The sequence below is a fragment of the Peromyscus eremicus genome, chromosome 2, assembly GCF_949786415.1.
Source record: "Peromyscus eremicus chromosome 2, PerEre_H2_v1, whole genome shotgun sequence".
Lineage (NCBI taxonomy): Eukaryota > Metazoa > Chordata > Mammalia > Rodentia > Cricetidae > Peromyscus > Peromyscus eremicus.
In genome coordinates this window covers 6,764,908-6,791,617 of record NC_081417.1, presented here as the reverse complement: position 1 = coordinate 6,791,617, position 26,710 = coordinate 6,764,908, and the positions used below count along the sequence as shown (strand labels likewise).

General features: G+C 40.6%; 2 protein-coding genes across 2 annotated transcripts in view; both read right to left on the bottom strand.

Annotated features, from left to right (window-relative positions):
• The window catches only part of Xkr4 (XK related 4), a 414,832-nt gene that overhangs the window by 136,746 nt on the left and 251,376 nt on the right, over positions 1-26,710 (bottom strand). The window lies entirely within an intron of this gene.
• On the bottom strand, positions 4,011-5,035 carry LOC131903305 (large ribosomal subunit protein uL18). The gene has a single exon (XM_059253816.1). The coding sequence runs from the start codon at positions 4,965-4,967 to the stop codon at positions 4,074-4,076; it is 894 nt and encodes a 297-aa protein (XP_059109799.1). The 5' UTR covers positions 4,968-5,035; the 3' UTR covers positions 4,011-4,073.

Genomic DNA, 26,710 nt, shown 5'->3' with positions numbered 1-26,710 from the left:
CTATGAATTGTGCCAGGCTATCGTGTCTTGGTTTGTGTACATACACAAACAGTATCTGTGAGGACACTGAATGACGCAATAGTTATTTATAGTCTGATAAGATAGAGCAGGATAGCATAAGATATCATTATATTATTAATAACAGTGGACAAAACACCTGTGACTTACTTATTTCTGGAATTTTCCAGTTGTTGTAGGAGAATTGTCTGTACAACCAGTCCACTGTGCCAATAAAGCAACCTTGAATCAAAGACAGAGTCAGTGATTGGCTGACTGGAATTAGCCATAAAGTTTTTAGAGGATTTAGCAGGGGGCTAGAGGAGACAGGAAGTGAGGAGAGAGGGAACAGGAAGTGAGGAGGAGGAGTTCTGGGGGTTTTCTACTACTAGATGTTCTGGAAAATGTTGAGAGAGGGCTAGCCAGTTGCCCCACTTTCCTTGGATTTTTTTAGGTCTTTATCTCAGTTTCTGACTCCCAAGTTTTTTATTATACTATAATAAATTAGGTAATCGTTATGTCTGGCAGCAATATCCATATAATACTTTGCACTGTGGCTGACTGTAGGTGACAAACTCCAGAAAAAAAAAGGATAAGCGAGAATTGCTACATAGCCTAAATCCCTTCTAAAAACTTCACATTGAACATGTTGTATCATATAGCAAATACCCATAGCTTCAGCAGCTATTAACAATATTTTCATATTACATAAAATGGCATATGACATCACACCAATTTCATATCTAGGTCTTAATTTGGTAATGTCTCAGTAGTTCTATCTTTGATCTTTCTTATTCTTTTCCTAATCTCCCTTTTAAATTCCCAGGGAGTCTGCCTCTGTGGTGGTCTACTTGGCTGAGCACACCTGTTAAGTACTAAGTAGTGGCCCTCTGGTCTTTGACAACGCAGCCCAGGAGGAACAGGGCACGGCCATCTTCATGACTGCTCTGCTCCAGCACTCTTCTAGAAAGGGAATGCCCTTCTTCTGTTTTAGACTTGCCTTTCCAGTTTCACTCTTGCTATCCTGTGGGTCATCATCTTACTCTCATTCCCAAGACTTCCAATGCTTTTGACAATATTCTTAGGTTTAAAATCTTTGCTTTCTCTGTTCTAAATAAACTTGGATCCCTTGAGGCAGAAACACTACAGTTTTCTTTGTCAGTCTTTCCTCTCCCTTAGCAGAGCCTCTATGCCATTGCCTGGCAGGTAGAGGACAATAATATGCCCCTTCTGGAATGAGCTTCTGTTCTATGGTTGGGTTTCTGGGATGATGGATGACTCCAGTCTGCATCATGGTGCACGGCAAGTCTGCCTCTGTGTAAGCTGGGGGAAGGGAGACCAGAGCATGCTTTTCTCAGCCAGCCGAGAACTTCAAGGCTTCAAGTAGGAGATGGACCACCTCATCTCCCTGCTCTGTGTTGTAGAAGCTCTTTTCCCTAGGTGAGGCCAAGAATCACAGTCTTCTCACACTTCCAGGATGATTGTACCTGTGGTATAAGAGGAGCACTAGAAATACCCACCCAGAATGGAGCTTCTGTCAGCTGCTGTGTGAAATGGGATACACCCATACCAAGTGAAATAGAAACACTCCCAAATGCTTACTCATTTTATAAGACTAAGGAGCTGCATGGATGTGAGCTGCATGTAGAGGGCTCTCCTCAAATAACTGTCTAACCCTGGTCACATCCTCAGCACATCACCTTTATATACTACAGTCATACAGTGTTTCCACCTTCCAAACCTGCACAATGTGAACACAGAGCAGTGCTTTGGAGGTAACAAAAATTATGTGAAATTTGGAAATTGGGTATATTTGCTAATGAACCAGATATATGTGTGTGGATGGCCTTTTCAGAGGCACCAGTCTTTCAGCTCCTGGCTTTGCCTGGTTTTGTCACGGCATGGACTTAATGTTATCATGCCATAATCCCTGATTACCAACTTGTAAATGTCTCCTAGATGTTCTGCTGTCTCTTTCTTTTTCCAGCAACATATCTGCTTTAGTCAGGATAAACTTGTTTCCAAGAGTCCTTATTCAACAATTCAGTGAAAATATACAAAAAGCACAAAGCCTTCACTTAAAATTGACATTTCTTGTCCTAATGTCAAATTCTTGGCTGTTCTTTTCTCCCTTGAATATATACTTATATATATATATATATATATATATATATATATATATATATATATATATATATATATATATGCCAGGATCAACATATAGCTCAGCTAGCAGAGTGCTTATATGCTTGCATGAGGTCTTGGTGCTGATCCCCAGCACTGTAGAAAGCCTACATGATGGTAATGCTGGCCCATAGGAGATTGAGACAAGAGGGCCAGAAGTTCAAGGTCATCCTTGGTTATATCAGGAGTTTGGGGCAACTTGTCTTTTAAAAGCAAAAGAAAGAGAAAGAAACACACACACACACACACACACACACACACACACACACACGCCCCTCAGCAGTTCAAATGTAAGCTACAAACACACTGTTTCTGGAACTCCTTTTCTCTCCACTCCAACCCTGTAGCTATGATCTGATAAGTTCAATATATATTAAATAAAGAAATGCAAAATAAACAATATACATGCTGACCTACACACCTATCCCAGTGTACATTCACCTTTTCCTCTGGAGAATGAGAAAGAATTTTCTCTAAATGGTTTTCTCACTTGGATTTAGCCTGGGGCTTGTTATCTGGAGCCTATGTATCAGCTAAGGAAGCATGGTGCTGTTCTGCTTCTAATCCTGCCAGGAAGGACAAATGCTACTCTTCCCAAGGTTATATCTGTGTGTTCCAAAACAATGTCTTGACACCAAAGACTTGTGGGATTGAGCTCTAAATTCTCACTTGATGCTTCCCTCACTAGCTACCCATTATAGCACAATCTGGAATGCGAGACAGATTAATAAGTGTTGTCTCTGGGACCATTTCCTGACTATAAACCCTGATTCTGCTTGCTTTCTTCCTGTAACTTTAGACAAGTTGCTTTCTATAAATGACATTAGGATCCCAAAATACCTTCAAAAATTTCTCATCCAATTCAAAGTTATACAATAGGGATAATAATACAACTTGGTAGGTTTTGGGAAGACTAAATCAATATATTAATTATATTGTAATTAATAGGAACATAGGAATGATTTCTGTAATGTTCACTAGTTAACATAATCTTACTAAATTCCAAATTATACTTCTAATTTTCCTATAATAAAAAGTCAGCTAAACCAAAAAATTAAAAACCTACACCAAAAGTTCTTGCTTATCCAAACCTGAAGAATTCATATGTAAAGTACTTCTACGTCCTTTTTCAGTGAAGTGATTTAGCTTCCTTGTCCCTCTCCTGGACATGTCCAGTTCCTAAAGCATCTGTTGTATGAGCCAAGGATCAAGACCCATTCTAGAGATTTGTGATATTTAAAAAATTTCTTCAGGTCACAGTTACCATAGGGCAGATCAAAGTCTGGGTAGACACACTTTCTTTTTCAGCCTGTTTCAGTTGAACATTTGCTCAGCATTTGCCCAGGACTGGGGTTTATATTTCTACACATCTGGTTTGTCCTCATGGTTCAGCAAAGCTAGAATCATTTGGCAATTAATCAGTCCATATTCCTAAAGTCCCAATGTTAAAGAAAAGAGGTACCTTATAAAAAGAATGAAAATCATATCATTGGTGGAAACACATGAAACTGGAAGCCATTATGTCACATGCAACCAGCCAGACACAGAAAGGTGTGGACACTATGTTCTTACTCATGTGGAAGCTTGAAAAGTTGATTTCCACAGAAATAGCAGAATAGTCCTCACTAGAACTTAAGACAGGAGATTGGAGGGGTATTACAGGATGGATGACAGCTCTCTAGGCCCAGTTACAAAGGAGGAATAAGGTCTAAAGTTGTACAATACGGTGGGTGATTATTTCACCATTACATATATTTTTATAAGGAGTAAGACATGTTCAAAATTCCAAACACATGGAAATTATATTTGCTTCCCAGTTCAATTTTTTTTTTTTTGGCTGCTTAGTCAATAAGTTTATTATCTTTATGAAAAAATCTTCATAGAAAATTGCTTTAGCTCTCAGCAGCCCTTTCCTGAGCTCTGAGGAAGCTTGCCTTCTTTTGAGCAACCCGATCTTTCTTCTGGGCAAGAGACATTTTGGGTCGGTTCCACCTCTTCTTCTTCACTTCTCTCTTGGGCTTCTTCTCATAGACTGGATTCTCTCGGATAGCAGCATGAGCTTTCTTATACATCTCCTCCATCACGTCTGGAGTCACGTTGTTCTTGAGGTACTGAGAGAACTGTTTCTTATAAGCATCTTCGTCTTCCTCCATCAGGTAGCGCATGTAGTCTGCGACATTCTGACCCATGATGTGCTTACGGTGTACTTCTGCGTTGAACTCCTTGCTTTCAGAATCATAACCAGGGAATCGTTTGGTACTATGAGGAATAGACAAGCCTCCATCCACAGCTCCCTTCAGGGCCCCAAAAACTTTATTGCCAGTTGTAGTTCGGGCAAGACCTGCATCCAAATAGCAAGTGAAGGCACCAGGCTGACCATCAATGCTTTCCACATTGTATTCATCTCCAGTCACCTCCACTTGGCCTTCATAGATCTTGTCCATACCAAACCTATTGAGAAGCCTGCGGGCCAGCAGCAGGCCAGTGCAATAGGCCGCAGCATAATTTGTCAGGCCGACTTTCACACCGTACTTGGGCAGCTCGTGTGCATATGCTGCGCACACGATCATGTCCCCTTCTATACGGGCATAGGCAATCTGGCAGATGATATCTCTGTTGGTTACACGAACTATCATCCTGTATTTGGGTGTGTTGTACTTATTTTTGTCTTGGATCACCAATCGTTTCCGAGCATAGTAGTCAGTTTTACCCTCTCGCCGCCTTCTAAATCTCACTTGGTATCTCTTAAAGTAGGCCTTATTCTTGACAACTTTCACAAACCCCATCCTGCGGAACAGCAACCCGCGACCGCGGCTCCACACAGACCTGCGGGCCCGGCGGCGCTAGGGGGAAAAAGACCCTCCCAGTTCAATTTTTGAGACTCTCAAAGCAGTGCTGTTTTACATCATTCTCCATCTGGCCACCTCTACCTTCTGTGTCTGTGTCACTGACTTCCAAACTCATAACCTCACAAGAGCCAGAAGACCAGGATGTCTGCTACTCAGCAATGTCCTGCATAGGTGACAGAAGAGCAATACTCATGAACTCTTAACAGTGCAGTCACCTAAACTAATCAGCATAATGACAACACCAGGTGACATGCCAGTGTAGATAGAGGAAATCTCCCAAAGACTCATTCCTAAATGAAGAACTATAGGCAGTTAATGGTTTCTGAGAAGGGAGAGCCAGTCTCTTGAGGGACAAGCCCCTGATAGGTTATCCCAGCCCACGTGAGCAGCCCTAAGTAGATACACACAAGAACAACACTAAATGGAACTTACAAATATTTAAAGATACGGAATAACAGCTATACTGATTTGATCATTACACATTGTGGATCACACTGTAGCTCATGGGCACAAATAATTCTTATAGATTCATTTAAAAGAAATAAAGCATTAAGAAGTGGGATGCTTGTTCAGGACATAAGCTGGTTATCTGAACTATCCAAACTACTCGCTGGCACAAAACAGGTTTTCACAAGTCAGTCCTCCCTTTTGGATGCCTCATGGATAGAATCAATACCTAACTGAAGTCTTCCAGAACTGAAGCTCTGATTTCCATCTGCCCTTTCTTTCTCCTTCCTTTAATAAAGTTGCTGCAGAGGCCCTGGTGACATTAAGCATCACCCGTCTGCCTTTACTGCTATACTGTCCAGAACAAACTGCCTCAGACATATCAGCCACAGTATGTTCACCCTTCAGTAACTCAGAGTTGTCTTTATTCTGCTTTTCAAAAAACCTACCAGCTTGCATTTTATTCCTTGGGATACATTCATAACTGCTTTTAAATGTGGCTATCGAAAAATAAATGCTACCGCTTGTGTAATGGTGTCATGTTCAAAGTGTTCTTGTTCCAGGTCAGTGACTTCCTCCTTTGGAAGGAGGAATTTCATTAAAGACTTCATTGGAATTCCATTAAAGACAAATCATAGTTTAAGTTCTGCTAAAACATCAAACCTCAGCATCAGACAGATAATCACTGCCTCCTGGTGGTCTAGGATCAGGGAAGTCGACACTGGTGACTACAGTAATGTCACAAAGATTTGCAGAGTAGCTTTCCCCTTTACTAGCAGCATTTGGAATTTGCATACTATTTGCATACTATTTACATTTTTTTAGGTACTTCACAATAGAAATAACTCCTACAGGAAGCACAGTATCTATTTTTGTCTCTGATGTGAACTTTCCCCTTGTTCTGGTGTCTAATCTTCAAAGTCTCAGTTTCCATTTGGGGAGAATAAGAATCTGTATTACTCATGTGTTAGGAAGAAAGATGAGTGAAGAGTAGAGAGCTTCAAAGAAAAGATCTGATGGAAATGCTCTTTGCTGGACCTCACTCAGTCTGAAATCTTATTAAGCATTCATAAAACCAGCCATAGTTAAAAACAAAGATACTATATTAGTGATTCCAAACTACTTTCATTTGCTTTGGCAACTAAAAGTAAGATTTCTAAGTTAAGAGAGCAACAAAGGAAGATAATTTGGAATCAATAATAAGAATATAATATGTAAAAGCTAAGATCTGAAATATACCATATTTGGAGTAATTTTAACTTTTTCATTTATCCACTGAGGCCCCTCTCTAGTCCTACAGCTAATTTTTTTTAGATAGATATGGGATTGCTTTAAAGGTGAATATTATAAATATTAGATTCACCAAAATAAAAATGAACAGAACATTGGTAAAGTGTAGCAGGCTTCTTCCTTTGGGCCACCAACCAGCTCCCAAATCATGACATGGAGACATAAGTTATGAATGCTTGACCTTATCTTATGTTTCTTTCTTGATAACTCCTATAACTTAAACTGTCTCTCTTCATCTACATTTTGCCTGGGGGGATTTTTACCTTTCTTTCATTCTGTGTGTCTTACTTTCATGTTTCCTCCCTGTCTGTCTGTCTGTCAGCTGCCTTGCTTCTGTCCCTACATATCTCCCTCTTTTTCTCTCTCATTCTCTCTTCTCTCTCATTTTTTGAGTCTAGATTTCTCCTACTTATTCTCACTGCCTATCCCTCTACTGCCTAGCTATTGGCCATTCAGCTTTTTATTAGACCAATTAGGTGCCTTAGGCAGGCAAAGTACAATAGCAACACTTCTTTACATAATTAAATAAATGAAGCATAAATAAATATAACACATCTTTGCCTAGTTAAAGTAATATTTCACAATGGTAAAGTGCTTTATGGCTTGAAGTAAACATCATTTTGCTTGCTTAGGAGACTGGGCTTATAGATGACCTAGATTGACTGTTTTATCTATTTAATTGAGTATTTACTATGTGAATCAGTAGTAGGGGCAGTGGTGGGGCTAACAAATGTATGCTGTGAGGTCAACAACAGCCAGTGGATAGAGAGCTGGGCTTTCCTTTTGGTGACATAATTTCATTTCCTTGTTAATCTGAGCTTCAATCATGCTTAGTGTCTCACAATTAATTATTTAGTAATTTTTTTTCTTTGGTTTTTTGAGACAGGGTTTCTCTGTGTAGCTTTGCGCCTTTCCTGGAACTCACTTGGTAGTCCAGGCTGGCCTCGAATTCACAGAGATCTGCCTGGCTCTGCCTCCCGAGTGCTGGGATTAAAGGCGTGCGCCACCACCACCCGGCTTATTTAGTAATTTTGTTAATAAAGTGAAAGCATTAAAAATAATAAGTGAATGAAATGTTAAGATATCTTCTATATTTATTTGCTTTATGGATTTGCGGAAGGAGCTCTCACAGAGCACACATTTGATTTCCTGAAGGAATTTTTATTTAAATATGAAGAATGAACATATATTTCTAGATGGTTTTGATTATTATAAGCCTAGTTTGTACTATCTGTGTGTTCTTACAGATATTTTGCAATTTTTTCACATTATCCCTTAAGTTTACACTCAAGGGGGCTGGAGTAACAACTGTCAAAATCACTTTCTATCAGGGTTTTGATGACATCAGGTCCTTGATTCTGTTTTCCAAGATGCCACAATGGATTAGTGCCAAGCATCCTTCCCTTCCATTTAAAAGCATGCTACATTTGATTATCCTGCAAGGATACTTGGAAACATTCACAGAGAAATGATGTTGCCAGAGTCCCTCAGTCAAGCTCTCAGCAAAGCAAATGGAACATTAAGGCAACAGCGAGGGTCATAGTTCCTCCACATACAGACACTTTCCATTTAAACCGTTAACTTGAACATCAAAAGGATGTCGAGATAACGCCAGCTGAGTCAGATTAGGCTTACGGTTAGAGCCTTAAGGTGCATAACACAGTAATAAGCGTCCATGGTGCTCACGATACTTCATCAAGTTGTGGGTTTTGGCAGCCCTGGAGGGGTGAGAAATTTGCTCCACTTTTCAGTTTGATGCTCAGTTTTAAGTCTCTCTCAGTATAGAGACAGTGAGAAATTGAACAAATGTGGAAAGACTATGTTTCCGGACTTCATTGTTGTAGGAAATCATAGCAAGAATTGGGACTGCATGAGATTAAAAATCACCTATATAGCAAATAAAACACTCAGGAGAGTAGGGGGATATATATCAAAACCATACTGAGAACCCATCTCAGCCCAGTCAGAATGGCAAACATCAAGAAAACAAACAAGTGCTGGGGAGCATGAGGAGGGAACTTGCACACTATTGGTGCAAATGTTACTCAGTGAAGCCAATATGGAGTGCAGTGTGGTGAATACTCAAAGAATTACAATCACACTGCCACACGTCCCTGCTGTATCCTTCCTTGGTATATATTCCAAGGAATCCAAGTCAATACATAACAAGCACCTGCATGCCTGTTTACTGCGGCACAGACAATAGTCAAATTATGAATCAGTGTAGGTGTCCATGAACAGGTGGATGGAGAAGATAACTGTGTCCACATATATACACAGGAGCATTAATCAGCCATTAAGAATGAAATTATGTCATTTGTAGGAAAATGGAAGGAAATGATGAGCAACATATTAAGTGAAATAAGCCAGACTCAGAAACATAAATGCACCATGTTTTTTTCATATGCAGGATTTAAAATTTAAAAATGCTTAAAAGCAGAAGAGACACCAAGAAAAGGAACTAGAGGCTGAGTAGGGGGAGGAGAAGGCAGAAGAGGGTAATGGGGAGTGTATGAATGCGAAGTACCTGATACATGTGTAGAGTGAGCCTCATTAGTTGAAATGATGAACATACACTAATAAAAATAAATAAAACAATTAAAAGAACAGAAACATTAAACAAAAAAGACATTTGTCACACCTTGATAGAAAGTAAAAAGGAATGTTTCTTTGAAGCATTTTCAAGTGATTTAGTGATGAACCCAGCCCTACAACTATAATTCTTTCTTTGGTAATAGGGGCAGTGGTGGAAGGTGAACACCTGACTCCATCTGAGGCACATTTGATGAGCATGAAGCAAGATGCCTCGTGAATATACTATGTTGCTCTTTTACTTTCAGAGAAAATGAAAAGACCCTTGACAGAGAGCTGGAATGTTGGCCACAGACACTCCCTCTGATTCCTTGGCTGCAAGCCCTTTTGATGACATATACTATCACACCTTTGAAGGAATCTCTGCCTGTCTGTTCCACCCACAGCAAGGGTATCAATGGAGGGGTTATCTGGAACAGGAGACTAAATCATGAACTGGAATTGAATAATTAGATGGTAACTGTCAGGGTTTTTGGTTTGGTTTGTTTTCGCATGCTGAAAAGGCCACTTGTCCAATATAATTAGCTCAGCATTGTTGTGTTTGATGTGACACGTCTAAATAGCAGGGCAGTTCTCAAGTGAGAGGGGAGACTGGAGACTCTGGTGGGAGCGAGCCTTCCTCACCAGTGCAAAACCAGGAGTCACCCGAGGTGAGTGACGCCCACTCAGTGGCTTAGTCCTGTGGAGACTGGCGTTCATTGCCAGCAGTCTGGTTATTGCCATGTTCTATTTCCTCTCTTTCTTTTTTTAAGTCAGTTTTATTGTGATGAGTAGAGACAAGGTCTACATGGAGTTCTAAAAAAATAATACAATGCCCTTCAACTTAAGGAATTGAACATTACCAATGTCTGTGAGGCCCTTCCTCCCTTCATCTCAGCCCCACAGGCAGTTCTACTTCCTTGAATTTCATATTAATCATTCCCTTGTTTTGTCTGTAGCAAGCCACTTCTCGTGATTCTCAATATGTCTTTTATTATGAGACCCAAATGCACAGATGTTCCCTGAAGCACAATGGATATTTTATAGCACTAATATAAGAATTCTCAAGCTGTAAAAACAGCCAATTAGGCTTCCAGATCAATCTTGCACTTGGATCTGCCCCATTTAGCCACCAAGAGTCTCCAGCTCTGAGATGACACCACCAATTTTGACCATTCACCCTTGCTTTCTGTCTTGTCCACATTGCTTGATAATGTAAATTTGTAAAAATAATGAACTCCTCTGGGAATTTTTTTCCTCTGTACTTAGGGCATTACTTTGTACCCTATATTTTAACAAACTGTTGTTCCAAAAACAGAACAGAGTAACAACAAAAATCCTTTGCAAGCATTAACACTGCTCAGAGGGACAAACAAAAACATTTGTACTCCAGCACTGTCGGTTTTAATTTCTCTTCCCCAATGAAGACAAAAATCTGATTGGTACCATGGCAACATGTTGCCTCAAGCATTGAGCAGGTATTACTCCACGTAATCTCACTCACAAATTCTCTTTATAAGTGTTAGGAGAGGTGTGATCTGCTCCTGGAACTCACTAAATTAAAAAAAAGCTGGAGAAAATCTAATTAGTGTTTCCCGAAGTGCATTTCTGGGTCTGGCAATATCAGATTACTGCTTCACTTTCTTCCCTCTGGGTCCACAAGATGTAAGAACTACATGGAGATGTTCCAGTCCCAGTGGAGAGTGGAGGGACCCCAGGGCAGCAGCCAGGGGCAAAGACACAACCATCCAAAGTTTGAGTTTTATTTTTCTTGTCTTTGCATACTTGAGTTTCTTAAGAAGTTTGTTATTTATTTTTTTTACTCCTCCTTCTCCCTGCCTTCCTTCCTCATTGCCTTGAGGAAACAGTGGTGACATACCCCTAACTCCATCCATGGGTCACTTTGATTGTGCAGTCTTGGCTCTGAGGTGGATACTTTGACTTATCAGTAGCTTGTGTCTGGAATGTATATACATCAGAGCCAAATATTCTCCATGTGACCAAGAGGAAAGAACAATTCCCAATGACTTGACATGTGTCGGGGTGCCATAGGGCACTTGACCCTCACTGCTACCATGATTTCTCCCAGATGCCTGCCTGTGAGGCACACCTTGCTCTTTCTCACTACTCCAAAGAGGAAACTCACAGGAACAGAGGGAAGCCAAGGTTCCCAGCAAGGTCTTTCGATTCTGAACTTGCTTTCCAGGACAAGTGGAGGAAGGAGTGTGGAATCATCTCCTTCATCCTCCAGGGTGTATTGGAGGTGGGGGACGAATGCCATGGTCTCCTGTGTTACGATGGTTTATGGTTTATGTTAAAGCATCAGTACTGTGTACCTGGAGTCCCAGCTGTGTGTGAACTTTCAGGCGGGGAATTGGGGATGAGGAAGTAGGACTTACGTGTGGTGATTTGTTATTTGTGCTCAGGCTACACTTCTAGCCTAGACTTTGTATAACATGACAAAGCCATGATTTAAGGAACTCCAAAGCATCTCAGGACTATAGGAATGTTCTTAACACACATAAGAAATATACCAATTAGGTAGTGAGAAGCTAGTTTCCATGTCTAATGGAGTAGATGTGATATGTTAAGAAATTTTCAAGAAAAAGATACAACTTTTCTGTTTTAATAAATGTATATTCTTTCAGAAAGTATCAAGGTTAAACTATTTTGTGCTAAGAATTTAAGTCAGCAGATAAGTGGTCTTCTCTGGGACATTTCTGAGGTTTTGCAAACTCTGTGGGATAATTTGAGTTAAAAAGATAAGAGAATGCAGTGGTTGGCCCCGGAGGGCACAGGTGACCTCAGGCCAGATGGAAAAAACTCAGGGGAAGGCCAGTTAATATTTAACTTAGTTAATCAAAAGGAATTTAAATTAACAGAGAAATAAAACGTGAATTAAGGAATTTGTCTCTTAATAAATTTAGAGGGCTGTGGTGATATTTTATTTGTGCTTTAATAAATAAAGCTTGCCTAGAGATCAGAGGGAAAAGGCCAGCCGTTATAAGTAAACAGAGAAGTCAGGCAGTGGTAGCACATGGCCTTAATCTTATCACTTAGCAGGCAGGATCTCTGTGAGCTCAAGGCCATACTAGGAGACCGAGCCAAGCGTGGTGACACACACCTTTAATCCCAGTACCAACCACAGATGTCTGGAGGTCTATACAGACAGGCAGAAAGTGACAGAGCTGTGTAGGAAGAAGAAGTGATGTGGCTGGGCTAAGACAGCCAATGAGAGAACAGAACAGAAAAGGCATATAAATGTGAGTATACAGGAAGAAGCTTTCTTTGGAAGCTGCAGAGTTTGTGAGGTGAGGTTGGCTGGTGGGTGTCCCTATTTCCCTGATCTCTCTAAGACTTTCACCCAAATTTATGGCTCTGTGTTTTTTTTAATTAAGACCATTTAGAAATTCATCTACAGAGGGCTCTCTTCCACTTCTCCATCTGAAACTAGAAAGAAAGAAAAATAACACAGGTGGAGTGAGCAAGTTCCAGACACTGGCACACTTACATTCTTCTTTAGCAGTTGGACGATATTTCTTGTTCTTCGTTGTAAATGGTGCAGAGGTGTGGAGCCCAGTCCTCATGGATATATCTACAAAACATCCCTGTACCCAAGGCTCATGGAACATTTCCAAAGACAGGGCAAAAAGAGTTTGCTGTGAGGTTTTTGTCTCCTTGTAACATGAGAATCTATACCATATATACCATGAAGTCTCACCAACATGATTGCCCCAATGTGAGCTGAACAAGGATGGCACCAATAGATGTGCCAAATTGGATGGGGAAAAACCCATGAGGCCTCAAACCTACACAAAGAACTGAGTAAAGCAGCGAGTGGGAGAGGTGGTCTTCCACAGAGAAGAGCACACCAACTGGTTGTCCAGTGCCAAATGGTCAGCCCTGAAAACACACATACATTGTATAGACTGAACAGGTCATATTTAGGAATATATATGTATATGCATATACATATATGAATGCAATAACAGTTAGTGTAAAAAGAGGACATGTATGTGAAGGAGAGCAAGGAAGGGGTGTACAGGAGGATCTGGAGAGAGAAAAGGGAAAGAAGAAATGCTGTAATTATAATCTCAAAAAATTCTAAAATGATATGAAAATTAACAATATAAATTTCCCGTCTTAATTATCACAGGTGCACAAGTCAGCAGCAGTAAGTTCCTCCGTATTTTGTGTAACTATCACCACCACCTACTTCTAGAAATCTTCGTTCTGCAAAACTGAGCTCACCCCCTGAGCAGCAGCACTCCACCACCGCCCGGGCTGGGGAAACCACGGTTTTCCTTTCTACTTTTACGAGTTTGGCTCCTCTAAGTACTTTATCTAAACGAATCCTGCAATTATTGTCTGCTGTGTTAAGCATAGTTTGCAGGGTTTGTTCGTATTGTGCATTGATGGGTTCCCATCCCTTTGGTGGTGGTGTCTTGAGTCCATGGCCTCCTGCATGCTAAGCGTGCTATCTGTCTGAGCCTTTGTTTTTAATGTTAAATTATATTTCATTGTGTGGATGCTGCACTCCTTGCTTATCACTCATCTACCAGTGGGTGCTTGGGCTGTTATAAATTTTAACTACTGCAAATCTTTCTGATATGAAAATGATTGTGCACATGTCTTTTCCAGACTTCACTTTTAGGTTTTTGGACAAATGCCCAGAGGTAGCATTGTTTGCTCATATTGTAACTGTAGTTTTAATTTGTCCCTGTAATGCAATATAGATTTCTACAGTGGCAGCAGCATAGTGGCAGAACCATTTTATAGTCCTATGAACTGTATATCAGTGCATTAAGTCCTTAACCTGTTCCTGAGCATGTTTCTGTGTGAGACTTTTTACTTGTTTGGTTTTGATAGTAGCCATCCTATCATCCTAGATGAAAGGTGTATCCCATGTGGTTCTAACTTGCTTTTCCATGGTGACTGGTACTGCTAAACATTTTTCATGAGCTAATTGGCCATTTTTATACTTCTATAGAAAAATAGCTCTTCAAAGCTTCTGTTCAGTTTTGAATTAGGATGTTATTTTTGCTGTTACTCCTTCCTTCCATGATTCCCTTCTGATATTAGGAGTTTATGGTGTCTATATTACTTATTTCTTTCAAAAACATAATACCGCAGTTTAGATAATGCAATTTTCCTGTCAAAGAAAACAAGACTCTCCATGGTTAATACAAATGGACTATGAGGTTAGAGGAAGTGTGAGAGCTGATCCAGGATGTTTCTCCACACTGAAGTCTGTCTCACCTTTCAGGATACAGCAATCCACTCCCTACCCAAGCCTGGAATACCTGCTCTAACTCATAGCTCTGGAGTTACTTAAGTCTTGACCTTCAAGGAAGTCACTGTTTATGTTTGACTTGAGCATGATAATTTTCCCTTTTGAACGTAGACTTTTTCCTCCCGTGAACTTGCCAGTTCCCAGTTCACTTCTGTGGACCAGAACAGAAAAGGAAGCTTTCTTGTTTACCTCTTTAATGGCATGACAGGGGTTCTTACACTGATTCATGTGTTGCTGAGCAGTGCTAGGCTATGAACCCTTTAAGGGTAAATGGATTTAGCCATCTTCACTTTTATAATATCCAACTCAGTGCCTGACATGTACACATGTTCAATAAATGTTTCAAAGTAAATGAATGCAATAATTAATGAAGATTTCCTTCAGGCCCTAATTAAAACACCATAGGCTGCCTTTGTAAGATGTGTTGTTGGACCCATCAGAGTGGTTCATGGGACACTTGAACTTCCTCAGGATCAGAGTCAATGTTTCCTGCCTCCTAGGTGAGCAGAGAGACAGCACTAGGTCCAGGTATGGGAATGCAAGCTCTCAGGAACCTGATTTCTCATCAGATTTCTCTCCAAGCAATTTTTTATTTGAATTACATCACTTATTCCATGGGCCCAAGATTCCCACTTGACTGAAACTCTCTGCCTTAATTGATTTGAACAACAAATATCCTTCTATATTCACAAAGCATTTACACTGTGAAATATACTCCAAATGGTTTTTGTAAAAGCTTCATTTTCACTATTCTAAATTTATATTTGTCTTTGAAATAGTGTTTTGCATTTATTTATTCCAAAGATCTATGCTAAAAATATTTGCTTTCTACTTATGCTTAGGAGCTATGTTCTAGTTGGTTCAAACGAGTTTTAACTCAAGGTTTTAATTAATAACAGCAAGGAAACCTGGAAGTACCAGCCTTTTTTTAAATCTTGTGCTATGGTTTGAATGTAGAAGTTTTCCCTCAAGCCCCTGTGTTCAGGGGCTTTCCTCAGCCTGGTGCAGATGGGAGCTGGTCAAGCACTCCTCACAGTAGGTCACTGGGGATGTGTCCTTGAAGGAAATGCCATTTCCTTTCTTTTTAATTTCCAGTCACCATGAGCAGAAAACTAGAGACTTCCTCCTTGGTGTTTCTGCTATCTTGTTGTAGGTTCAAAGCATTGAGGTCAAATGACCTGTACTGCACCCTTAACTAGCATTAGTCCAAGTAAATCTTTGCTCTTCTTAAGTGAAACACCCAGCTATTTGGTCACAGTAACGGAAGGCTGCCCGACACATCTCCAGGCTGGAACCACAGCTGTTTCCGCTCTGCCCTGGAGAACTGCATGCTCTATAGCATTCTCCCAGGGTCTGAGCTGGCAATATTAGGGATGCTTAAGAGCTTTTGGAATTTCCAAGTTTTCTCAGTCCCACAGACTCTCACTCAGACTTCTCCTGCAGCTGAGCTTTAAGCTGTGGAAATTGAGGCTCATAATGAAAACGCTGACAAAACCTTAGTCAGGCAGCACTCAGCAGGCCTGTCCCTCTGCAATCAGAGGCTCATTGTGAGCTTTGAGGAGTGAATCTCCATGTGATTTTATACTAACAAACGTTTCACATACTGATTGAATCAGTTGCTTTCCTCAGTCTTTGACTCTTTCTCTCTCACTTTTATGTACAAGAAGATTTTTTTCTTAAAATTTTTCTTATGCCAATCATAGGAAATTATCCTTATTATTATATCATGAGCGGGCCTCTTTATTTCTGCTGAGTCAGCAGAAAAATTAGCTTCAATAAAAAGAATGCAGTCTAACCTCAACCTATTGAATATACAGAAAATGCACTTCTGTACAGGATTATGATGAAGCAACTAGGACTTTGTGGGAGCTTCCCTCACCAACCCACCCAATCAGAGTTAGGTTAAAAAAAAAATCATGATCATACAACTGTCTGCAGTTTCATTTATTTTAAGCCACTTGAATAGACAATATAGCAAAACACTTTTGAATTTCTTATTAGGTTGACCTCACCTGTCTTCCTTTTTGTCTTCACTCAGCAAACATTTTGATTGCTATTTACAATGGTTATTTTTAGTGCTTAGAGGATGTAAGTACCGCACATGGGTATTCATCAGAAACAAACCTCAGCCATAAGTTTCAGCACTGGTTAAAGGTAGGGTAAATGGAACATAAAAGTGGGATTCTGATTCCTTGAGAGTGCAAACTACTGAAACACTATTGCAATTTGGGGAGGTTAACCTTCACCAAAGAAGTCAGCCCTGGGAAAGCCAGGGTCAGAAGGGTTTATATGACTTATGGCTCATGGCCTCTGGATGCCTTCTCTTTGTCCCAACAAAGTTAAAACAACAGAGTAGACACTTCTCTCAGGATCTTTCTCCATCATCACAGCACAATTGCCTAACCATGCTGTTCACCACAGCTTGGTCTACCACCCTGCACCTGGACCTATGAATTTATTCACATATTAGAAGCAAGGAGAGAAAGGAGAAAGGAGGAATATTGAGTGGAAAAATACCAAGATTTGTGCTTGATTATTGGAGATAATTAAGAGAACCTAAAAATAGTCAGGCCTCTTATTTCATTTTATGCTGAAAATGATTCAGATTCAAAGCTATTCACAGCTGTGCTGGGGGCTGATAAACCAACCACACAGAATTGATTTGAAGCACTTGAATCAGTGATAAGCAGATGCAGCCTCTCTCTGTTCTGCTAAGTATAACTTGGGGTGGTACCATGACTCAGACACTATGGAGTGTAATAAAGAGATCAATAATATCATTACCTATCCTTTATTCTGCCAATACATTTAAGCAGAGTAGAAAGAAATGGCCCCCAGACCACATGAGCTTTGTGAGACTTTCTTTGCAAAGTGATTGCTGGTAAGTCTTTGAAATTGAAATCCATGTATGTATTGATTGAGCAGACCAGAGTTTTTTACTATTTTGTTGATTGATTTTCTGGTATCTCCAAAATATCTGCAGGTATTGGGCAATGAAAAATTACTGGTTCAAAAAATGCATGGGGCTAGGGATGTACCTCATCAACACAGGGTGTGCCTAGCATGTGCAAGGCTCTGGGTTTGATCTTTAGAAGCACTATGTAAATAAATATCAAACAGGACAAGAAAACAGCTTCTAGTGGGTAACCACTGCTGTTAGACAGACACTCCAAGTATTAGGAATCAATCCAATTTTGTGCAATAAACTTCGTTGGTCTCTGTTACTCAGAGGAGGCTATTATCACCCAAAGACACAGGCATGTACCAAACCCATGGTACTCTCTCTCTAGTTTTCTTCACTCTGCCAATTTTTCCTTTACAGAGCATATTTCTTTCCTGTTACTTCATCATAAAAATGTATTAGGTATTATTTGTAATGCAGCTGGAAGTCTGCTCTTCTCATGAAAATTTCTGTCATTCTGTCCACATTCTCTGACACTTTCTTTATTTGAATGGAAGTGCAATGGTTTTCTACTTTCTAGGAAAAATAAATAAATAAAAAATAAATAAATTAGCCTTCTGAACATGGTAAGCACATGGCAGGATTTTTCAAGCCAATACGTTTTGAGTGTCGTTGGTGTTCAGGCTCTTTTCTATAGTCCTTATTTCATAGAGCTTGCCCTTAGGTGTGGGTGAGAATATTAAAGAGTATTAATAACATGCAAATATAAGGATAAAGTTCCAAATGTCTGTGGAGAAATTATTGCAGCATCTATTGGTGAGAGAATGAACTGTGTGTTTTCAAAGTGACTGTCGAGCTCAGTACTGAATGAAGAAAGAAGGCCATGTGAAGATATGGGGGAATAGCAGGGAAAAGACTAGGTAATGCAAAGCCTCCACTGAGGGAGCAGACATGGCCTGTCTAAGGAACAGTCCATGGCTAGTGCTGCTGGACATGGGTGACTATGGGAAGAACAGAGCAACACAGAGTTCAGATCACAGCATCTTGTCACACACTCATCCAATTTCTACTTGGTTGTACTACAATGAGGAGTCATCAAAGACTTTAAACAAGGGGGTAAAGAGACATGAATCCCCAGGGCTACTGTGTGGCATAGAGAGTGAATGCAAAGCTGGTCCACTGTAGAGCACAGTTGCGCTGTGTTTGGGACTATAATATTATTGATGGTGATAGTGAAGGAAACTGTGTTTTGAATGTGGAACAGACACAGTTTTCTAAAGGCATAGATTAAGAGGTGAGTGAAGAAAAAAGAAGGATCTTTTCTTTTAAAGTAAATTAAAATCAGATTGAGGCATTGCTCATTAAGAAAGCTCACAATGTCAAACTTTGTTGATGATTTGAAATAATCTCATACACGGGCTCCTATTGCTGCTGGGAATATACATTGTCACCCTCATTGTGGAAAATACTGTGGCCTTGTCTCCTAATGGTTGGTGCAAACCTGATGACTCAGCAAATTCACAAATGCATAAAGACACAAAATCATACCCATTAGGAAGCAGTACCTCTGAAGTTAACAAATGCTTCAACAACCATTGGATGGATAAATAAGTTGAGGCTAATTTGTACAGTAAAACATTACAGGGTAGTAAAAATGAGTAGACTACTATCACATACTATTACAGCTCATGAAAATATTTTTGAATGATGGAATCCAAGTATACATACCTTCACACACATACAAATATATATATGCTTATAAAATATATGCTTATAAAAAGTTGAAAATACTTTTTCAGAATAATGGTCCTACTTACAAAAGGGGTCATGATATAAGGCAAGGTGAGAGCAGAGATTCTGTGGCATTCTTCACATTCTTTCCACATTGGTAGTAGTTGTTTACAGTTGCATATACTGCTGTATACTATGCTAGAGCATGTATATGTATTATGCATATATTGCTTATGTGTTATAATGCTCAAAATTATTAGGCAATACAGAAAGAGGATGAGAAGTGAGGAAGAGGAGCTAGAGAATTCAGACAGAACATTTAAGGAGTTTTTCTGCCAAGTGCAGGAAAGCAACACTATGATAAGTGATATGGGTCTGATTTTCTCTTTAATAAAGATGGATATTATTAGTCTGCATATTTATATGTTGATGAAAATGATCCTGTCTATTTTTCCTAAATGGGTAATAAAAGTAAGGAAGGAGGGAGGGAGAGAAGGAGAAGAAAAAAAGAGAGAGAGACTTATTAGATAAGATATGAACAGATGAGAGGAGCTGGAATCCAGTGACAAGGAAGAGGAGGCATAGATGTAGGGTCACAGCATATATGTTTGGTACACTCAGCAGAAGAAGAGGGAGGTAGATATAATGGCGGAAAATAAGTAGCTTGTATTTTATTACTTATGCTGTGTCACCAGAGTAAGGAGAGAATCCGCCTGTTTAGAATGATGCAAGTTGGCCATTAGAAGTGTGAGATCACAGAAAGTAGGAAATGGTCATCATGGAGACACGAAAGTGAATTACAAGGAGAGATAAGGTAGGATTGCTGTATAATGCTGAGCAGTCATTTGAGATCTCTTAAGGAGAGACATACTGAGTGTCCCCTCAGCCACTGGGAGGTTGTACCTGGTGCCTCACGCAGTCATTGTCAGGGAAGCTTTCCCTCTGAAATTGCATTGACAGACTTGGCTATGGAGCCTGTAAGCTGGGAGCAGGCACACAGATGGAATGAGGCTGCTGGAGGCTCTGTGGACTACATTTTCCAGGCTTCTTGACATGCTGTCTGTTGGGTTCTGTTAATAAGTGTCCCTAGTGGGAGGGTGCAAGTTGGGTGGCAAGCAGTTCTTTATTTTGGCAGCCAGCTCAAGCTGGAACCTGTTATCCAGCGCTCCAAAGCCCTGGCCTCTAGGTGTCAGCTCTTGTCTTTGGCTATCAGTTACTCCATAGCTTGAGAAAGCATTTACTTGTGGGCAGTGAGAATATAACAGTTGTGTGTTCAAACTGCTGAAGGTTTCTTTGTGTTTGATATAAACAGGTGTGTTAGGTCACCAGACCCTACTCTCGTGACAAGTAGCTGAATGTCAAGTCATCACAAACAGCCCACTGCTCAAAACAGGCCTTTTACATTTCCTTTTTTTTTTTTTTTTTTTTTTTTTTTTAAGATGTAAGATGTAACTAGTTGGGCCATCTTTACCTCTCTTAGGTTTTCGTTATGTCATTTTTCTATGGCTAGGAGTATAAGTTGACATTGTGATTACACACAGAACTCTGTAGCATTTTGGGCCGAGCATGCTGCCTGATTCAAAGATTACAAATAAAACCAACTGTAATCTGCAAAACCAGATTTTCTGTACTTTTCTCTTTTCACATATGCCATATTCTTGCTCTGCCTGGCTTGCTTCATGGTAGTCCCAGTGGTATTAAGATCTGGTCCCCTTGGTCATCCAGAATTTGCCTATGTGTGCCCTTCTTTATTAATCTGAGAAACTTGTTGGCCCCAGCCCTGAATCAGGAGTGTCTTCCTCTAGGCACTGATCTCTTGTTTCCTGAGCAGCTGCTTCTTATGCTCTCTTCCTTCCGGCACTGGTATATGTGATTGCTGATATGATGTCTTCATTTTAAAATATCTGACATGCTCTTCTTTCCCAGGAGGGGAAGGTCCTCTAATTATCACATCATCACAAAAGGAAAAGCCCAGCACCAATCCATCTTAGACACTATAGTGAGAACTACAGAGGCCCGGGGCTGACTGCCGCTCTGCAGACCACTCTTCTTAAGTGCTGTGCAGGGCAAGGCAGGCAGTACAGAGCATGCTGAAGGGTGGAGGCAGAGGCAGGGCACAGCCTTTACTGTCCACTTCACAGTAGAGAACACAAACCCTCCACCCAGGGTCTAAAATAAGGAATTTCCTATTTTACCCTGGTGCTACCCAACCTTCCCAAGTCTATCAAAATTCTGTCTTCTCACTCATCTTTCATCTATCAGTTTACATGTTATTAATTAAGCTACTTTAACCACACCACACAGCAAGAGCTTAAGTTTAAAATACAAAGAATATTAAAATAAACAGTCCCAGGAGTCAAAGGAGCCAAACTCTTGTTGAGTGTTCAGTTCCACCTAGGATGAACTCTGGTGATAGGCTGGAGGGAACATGTTGGGCACTTCCAGTATTAGGAGTTTGAGGTAGAACATTGCAGGGAGGAAAATACCCTGTGAGTTCTTACTGTGTTAGTAACAATGCTGACTGCCGTTCTTTGCAGATTGTGAACCTGTGGTTGAATATGGTAAGTAAAGGAAGATTTGATCAAACACGGATATCAGATGGTTCCTTTTAAATTCGAGTCTGAAATCTGCCTAAATTGTTTGGGAATGAACAAAGGGCACTTCAGTTAGAAGTTTAAGAAGAGGTAAGCAAACTGTGGGCACTTAATGGTTGATGGGGAGGGAGACATTTTCTTCAGTGGTGTAGCCATTAGTAAGTCTCCCTTACCAGAGGTCCTGGTAGAGAGGATTCATTGAGAAGAAGAAGGGGACCATGCCTGGTGCAAGAGGAGGCTTAGGAGCCCACTACCTATGATGGGACACCTCGTGCAGCCTTGAGGCAGGGGAAAGGGCTTGGACTTGCCTCTACTGGATGTGCCTCCCCATGGAAGGCCTTGCCTTCTTGTGGGGGAGTTGGGGGCTGGGTTGGGGGAGACTGTGGGGGTGGAAAGGAGGGAAGAGGGGGATCTTTGATTGGTGTGTAAAATGAATGAAAAATTTTTCTTAATTAAAAAAAGAAGAGGATCAGTGAGAGTGGGAGAGAAGATGATGGGGTGACTATAATCTGATTCAAACACATCATGTACATTGATGAAAATGTCATTACAAAATCTGTTCCGATGTGTACTTAATACATGCTAATAAAACAACAAGTTCACACACACACACACACACACACACACACACACACACACACACACTTTGAGAGCCCCTCCTATGCTTGCATCCAGAAAATATCATCATGCATTCTGGAATATACACAAACATATTGTACATTTCTACATATGTTTTTCTATGTAGTTTGTAGTGTTACATTATAAAATTTAGGACAATATGAAGTTTGGGGGCAAATTTTGTATAGAGTTTCACACACCATTACACACATAACAGACATTCAATGAATATGCCAATGAACTAACTAAAATAGAAACTGCAAAGCAGATAGATTTGCACTCTGTTCTGCACTTTGCATCTTCTGCAGAAATACAGATGTGGAGATGGCAGGTTCGGTGATAAGTGCTGGAGGCACAGGAATGGTGAAGGACCGAGGTTCTTCTCTGAGGAGGCCATAGCAAGGAGGCGGGCTCTGTCTGCATCATTTTACTATGTCTTAGATTAAAAAGCCTGAGATTTAGGTCCTGAGGCTTATTATTAGGCCATGACAGACAAGGTGACCACATTTTTCTGGATGTTTTAGGAAAGCCCTTAATTGCTTACTTCTCCAATAGACTCATATGATGCAAGACAGGAAAAGAACTCCTAGGCTCTAGGGCCTTCACTTTGATACAGGGTACAGGGCTAGCCTCAATTTTGCTATTATAAGGATGACCTTGAACTTCTGATTTTCCTGCCTCCACCTCCCAAGGAAGGAAGCCTGGTTTTATTCACTGTCAAGGATGCAATCCAGAGCTTCTACATGCTAGGCAAGAACCCTACTGACTCAGGTACATTCCAGCCCCTCCAATTTCACAAAGTATCTAGGAAAAACTGCTGGCAAAGAGGGCGATTTCAAATGCACACAAGGACACTGAAATATGAGCAGATGTGAGTAGAAGTATAAGTGACTTGCTTTGGCTTACCAAAGCTTTCCTGAGTACATGGCTTGGAGACCGTATTTCTTCATGTGTTAGCTTCATCACTAACAAAGTATAGGGTTATAAAGAGTAAAGTCTCTTTTGGCTTCCAATCTTAGAAGTTTTAGTCTATGGTTGACTTGTCAAGGTGGTTTGGGTAGGTGGTGAGGAAATTCCTGGTGGCGGGAACATGCGGTAGAAGATGCTGTTTGTGTCACAGCATATGGAAACAGAGAGAGGAAGGACCAGAGTCTCGATACCCCTTTCAAAGGCACATCCTCCATGACTAAGTTTCTTCTGCTAAGTCCCCTGTCAGAGATTCTGCCATCTTTCAACAGCACTGTATACCTTTGGGAGACATTTTATATTCAAAACACAGAAGTCAATAACTCATTTGGAATACCACAACTAAATATACTTGAAAGATAGAATGTCATCTTTCCAACCATATCAAGCAAAGTGGGAAATTAAAAATGAAGAATTAAAACCATTTGGAAAATATGGGAATATTTGGGTTGGTAGACTGGCACATGGCTTTTGAATGAGGCTTCAGTATGTAGCCAGATGTGTACTTGGATATCAGAGCCTAGTACTGCACTGTATTTGTGCTTGACTGTGGCACAGGAATAGTCATTGCAAATGTTACATAGTACACTGTGGGCCTGCACAGCAGTCCTATGGCTGCTGTATCGAGTACATCTTTGGACAGAGGAATTCTGACACTGAACAATGCTTTTCTGCTGAGGAAGGTCTGTAGACAGTTTGACATAAGTCGGTTCTGAGAGATGTCTTTAAACAAACTAAACTCCAGGACTTCCTACATATGTCAAGTCTGTAGTTTTACATCTAAAATAAAATGGAGTTATAGCTACACCTGCACATATCCTTTTATGTACTTCAAATTATCTCTGTATTGCTTATGATACCCTCATACAATGTAGATGCTCTGTAAATCATCATGCTTAGAACACAAAGACAAGAAAAAGATTAGACAAGCTCTGACCAGATCTACTTAAGTCCCAAGACTTTTTTCCTGCATATTTTTGCTAATTCAATTTACAGATGTGAACCCAGGCATGTGAGGGTTCACTACAATCAGAAAACCACCACCACAAAGCTAAAAATGACTTCAGAGACCTTCTACCCAGCCTACCATTTTACTGATTCCTTGATTGGCCATGTGGGCATAAGTCTGACCACTAACCTTTGACCTGTGCTTTCACTATTATGGTGGAACAAAAATCCTAAGTTCTTGGTCACTTGTTCCAAGTCCTAATCTCCCTTGTATCATTAGGACTTTCTAATTCCTTGTCTTGTGACATCTCAGAATGAATGTTTAAAGACTGGCTGTTCTGGAAGACCTACTGTTTTCATTGTCACTAGGCTTCCTTTTAAATCAGGTTTAGGCACACTCCTGCCTGGACCTTTATTCTTGTTCATGCCTATCAAAAGGTCTGATCATTCTTTCTTAATGAAATTTCTTGGACTTTCTTTTCAATGGAAACACATTAATTTGCACCTAAAATCTTGACTGTTCTTTCTACTTTCACATGCTGTTATTTTTGTTGTTGTTGTTGTTTAAAACATCAGACCCCCACCTAAGACTCACTCCCCGAGAACTTTTATTTTTGCAAAAGCCTCCAGTAGACAGATGATATGCACACTACAGTCTAAGAAGTGCTATATGCCAACTGTCTTTGCCAAGTGCTCTGCATTCACTATCTCACTTAATTTCCACAGTCTAGTGAATTAGGTACCACTTTTATCCTCCAGTACACACAGGCAAATAGAAGCTTAGCCATGATGTGAGAGCTGCCTACAGATCTTGGCTGAAGTTCAGGATACTATGAGGAAATACTAAGTAGGCCACACAACCTGGAATAGGCAGCAGGCCTAGCGAAGGTGGCTGTACTGTGTTTAGAGCATAGGCATGGATGTGCCAGGCTAAGGCACAAGGGAAGTTAACGTCTGAGGCAAGGCTAACACCTGTGCAGAGGCTCTGAGGAGGGAGGAAAGCTCAGACATCCTCAAAGCAGGGAGGAAGAGAATGTGATGACTACTGAAGAAAATCAAGTGACACAATGACCTTCAAAACTTGCTCAGGAATTGAAGTTTCACTCAGTGCCAACAGAAGAGCTGAGTATATTTGTAGGTCCAACAGGCTCTAGCAATCTTGGTGATAACCACAAGGAGAATGGAAGAAAAGGAGAAGGGTGGATGTGATGTGGGAGACCTACTTGGTCATAAGGGCATGTGTCAGGGTGGAGCTTGTTTGCCAAGGGAAGGGACAGCACACAGTCCACCTCTGCCTCTCAGTCCCCATTCTTTCCCTGCTGATCTGCCTTCATCTCCCTCTCCTCCTGAGATATGAGATTGATATGGGGGTACTCTGGCACCAAGAAGCACAGGGCACATTGACTACCTTGTCCTTCATAGCTGGACCTCCTTAAGTGCTCCTTACACACAGTAGAGTTGGCCCCAGGACTTCTCCACTTCCCGAGAGCAGCAGCTTACTAGCTCATGTTAACAGAACTCGGCTGACAGCATGGATGAAAAGCTTCGGCTGCTCAGGTTTGAGCTGCAGCTCTGTCCTGATTCATGGTCTCAGAACAGCAGTCAGGCTGTCTTCCTGGACCAGGAGGAACTGAAGGATGATTATATTTGCCAGCTCTCCCCTAAGCCTGTCAGCCTTCAGCACAATGAGGCCACACTGGCTTAGTGACTCAATAAGTCAGGAGAGAGAAAGGATTTTCAGTTAACAGAGTTTTGGGCATCATCTACTTTCATAAGGAGAACTCAATTTTTAACCTTTGTTTTTAAAATGTCATATTTTTTTGTTTGATTTTCTTTTTGTTTCCTATAGTGTCCTTCAGAGGGGAGATGGTTGAAACTGGGGAAGAAAAGTGATTTTCCTTTTATGGTATAATAGTAGTTTTAGTCATAGTCACATGAAATGGCTTGCAGATTTAGGATGATTCTCAGCCTGCTAAATAAGAATGATTTGAGATTTTAATTGACAGCTATTTGGAAATATCTCACAGGTTTCTTGCCTGTTGATTATCTGCTTAGAGGACTGTGCTTTTACATTCAAATCCCAAGAATTTCATCACTAAAGATGCATGAAATGCATGTCAAATTAAGCTCTTTTATTGAATTTCCTTTTTTGTTGTTGTTCTCCAGAGGGAACGGGCTCTGTTCTAATAACCTACATCAATTTCATTCATCAGGTGGCTCATTGTTAGAGATCATCTGTGAGCAGACATGCCTCCTGGTAATCGATGTCAGTGAGTAGCCTGAACTGGTCTCCGGCTGTGGAGGGTTTGTAGTAGATCCT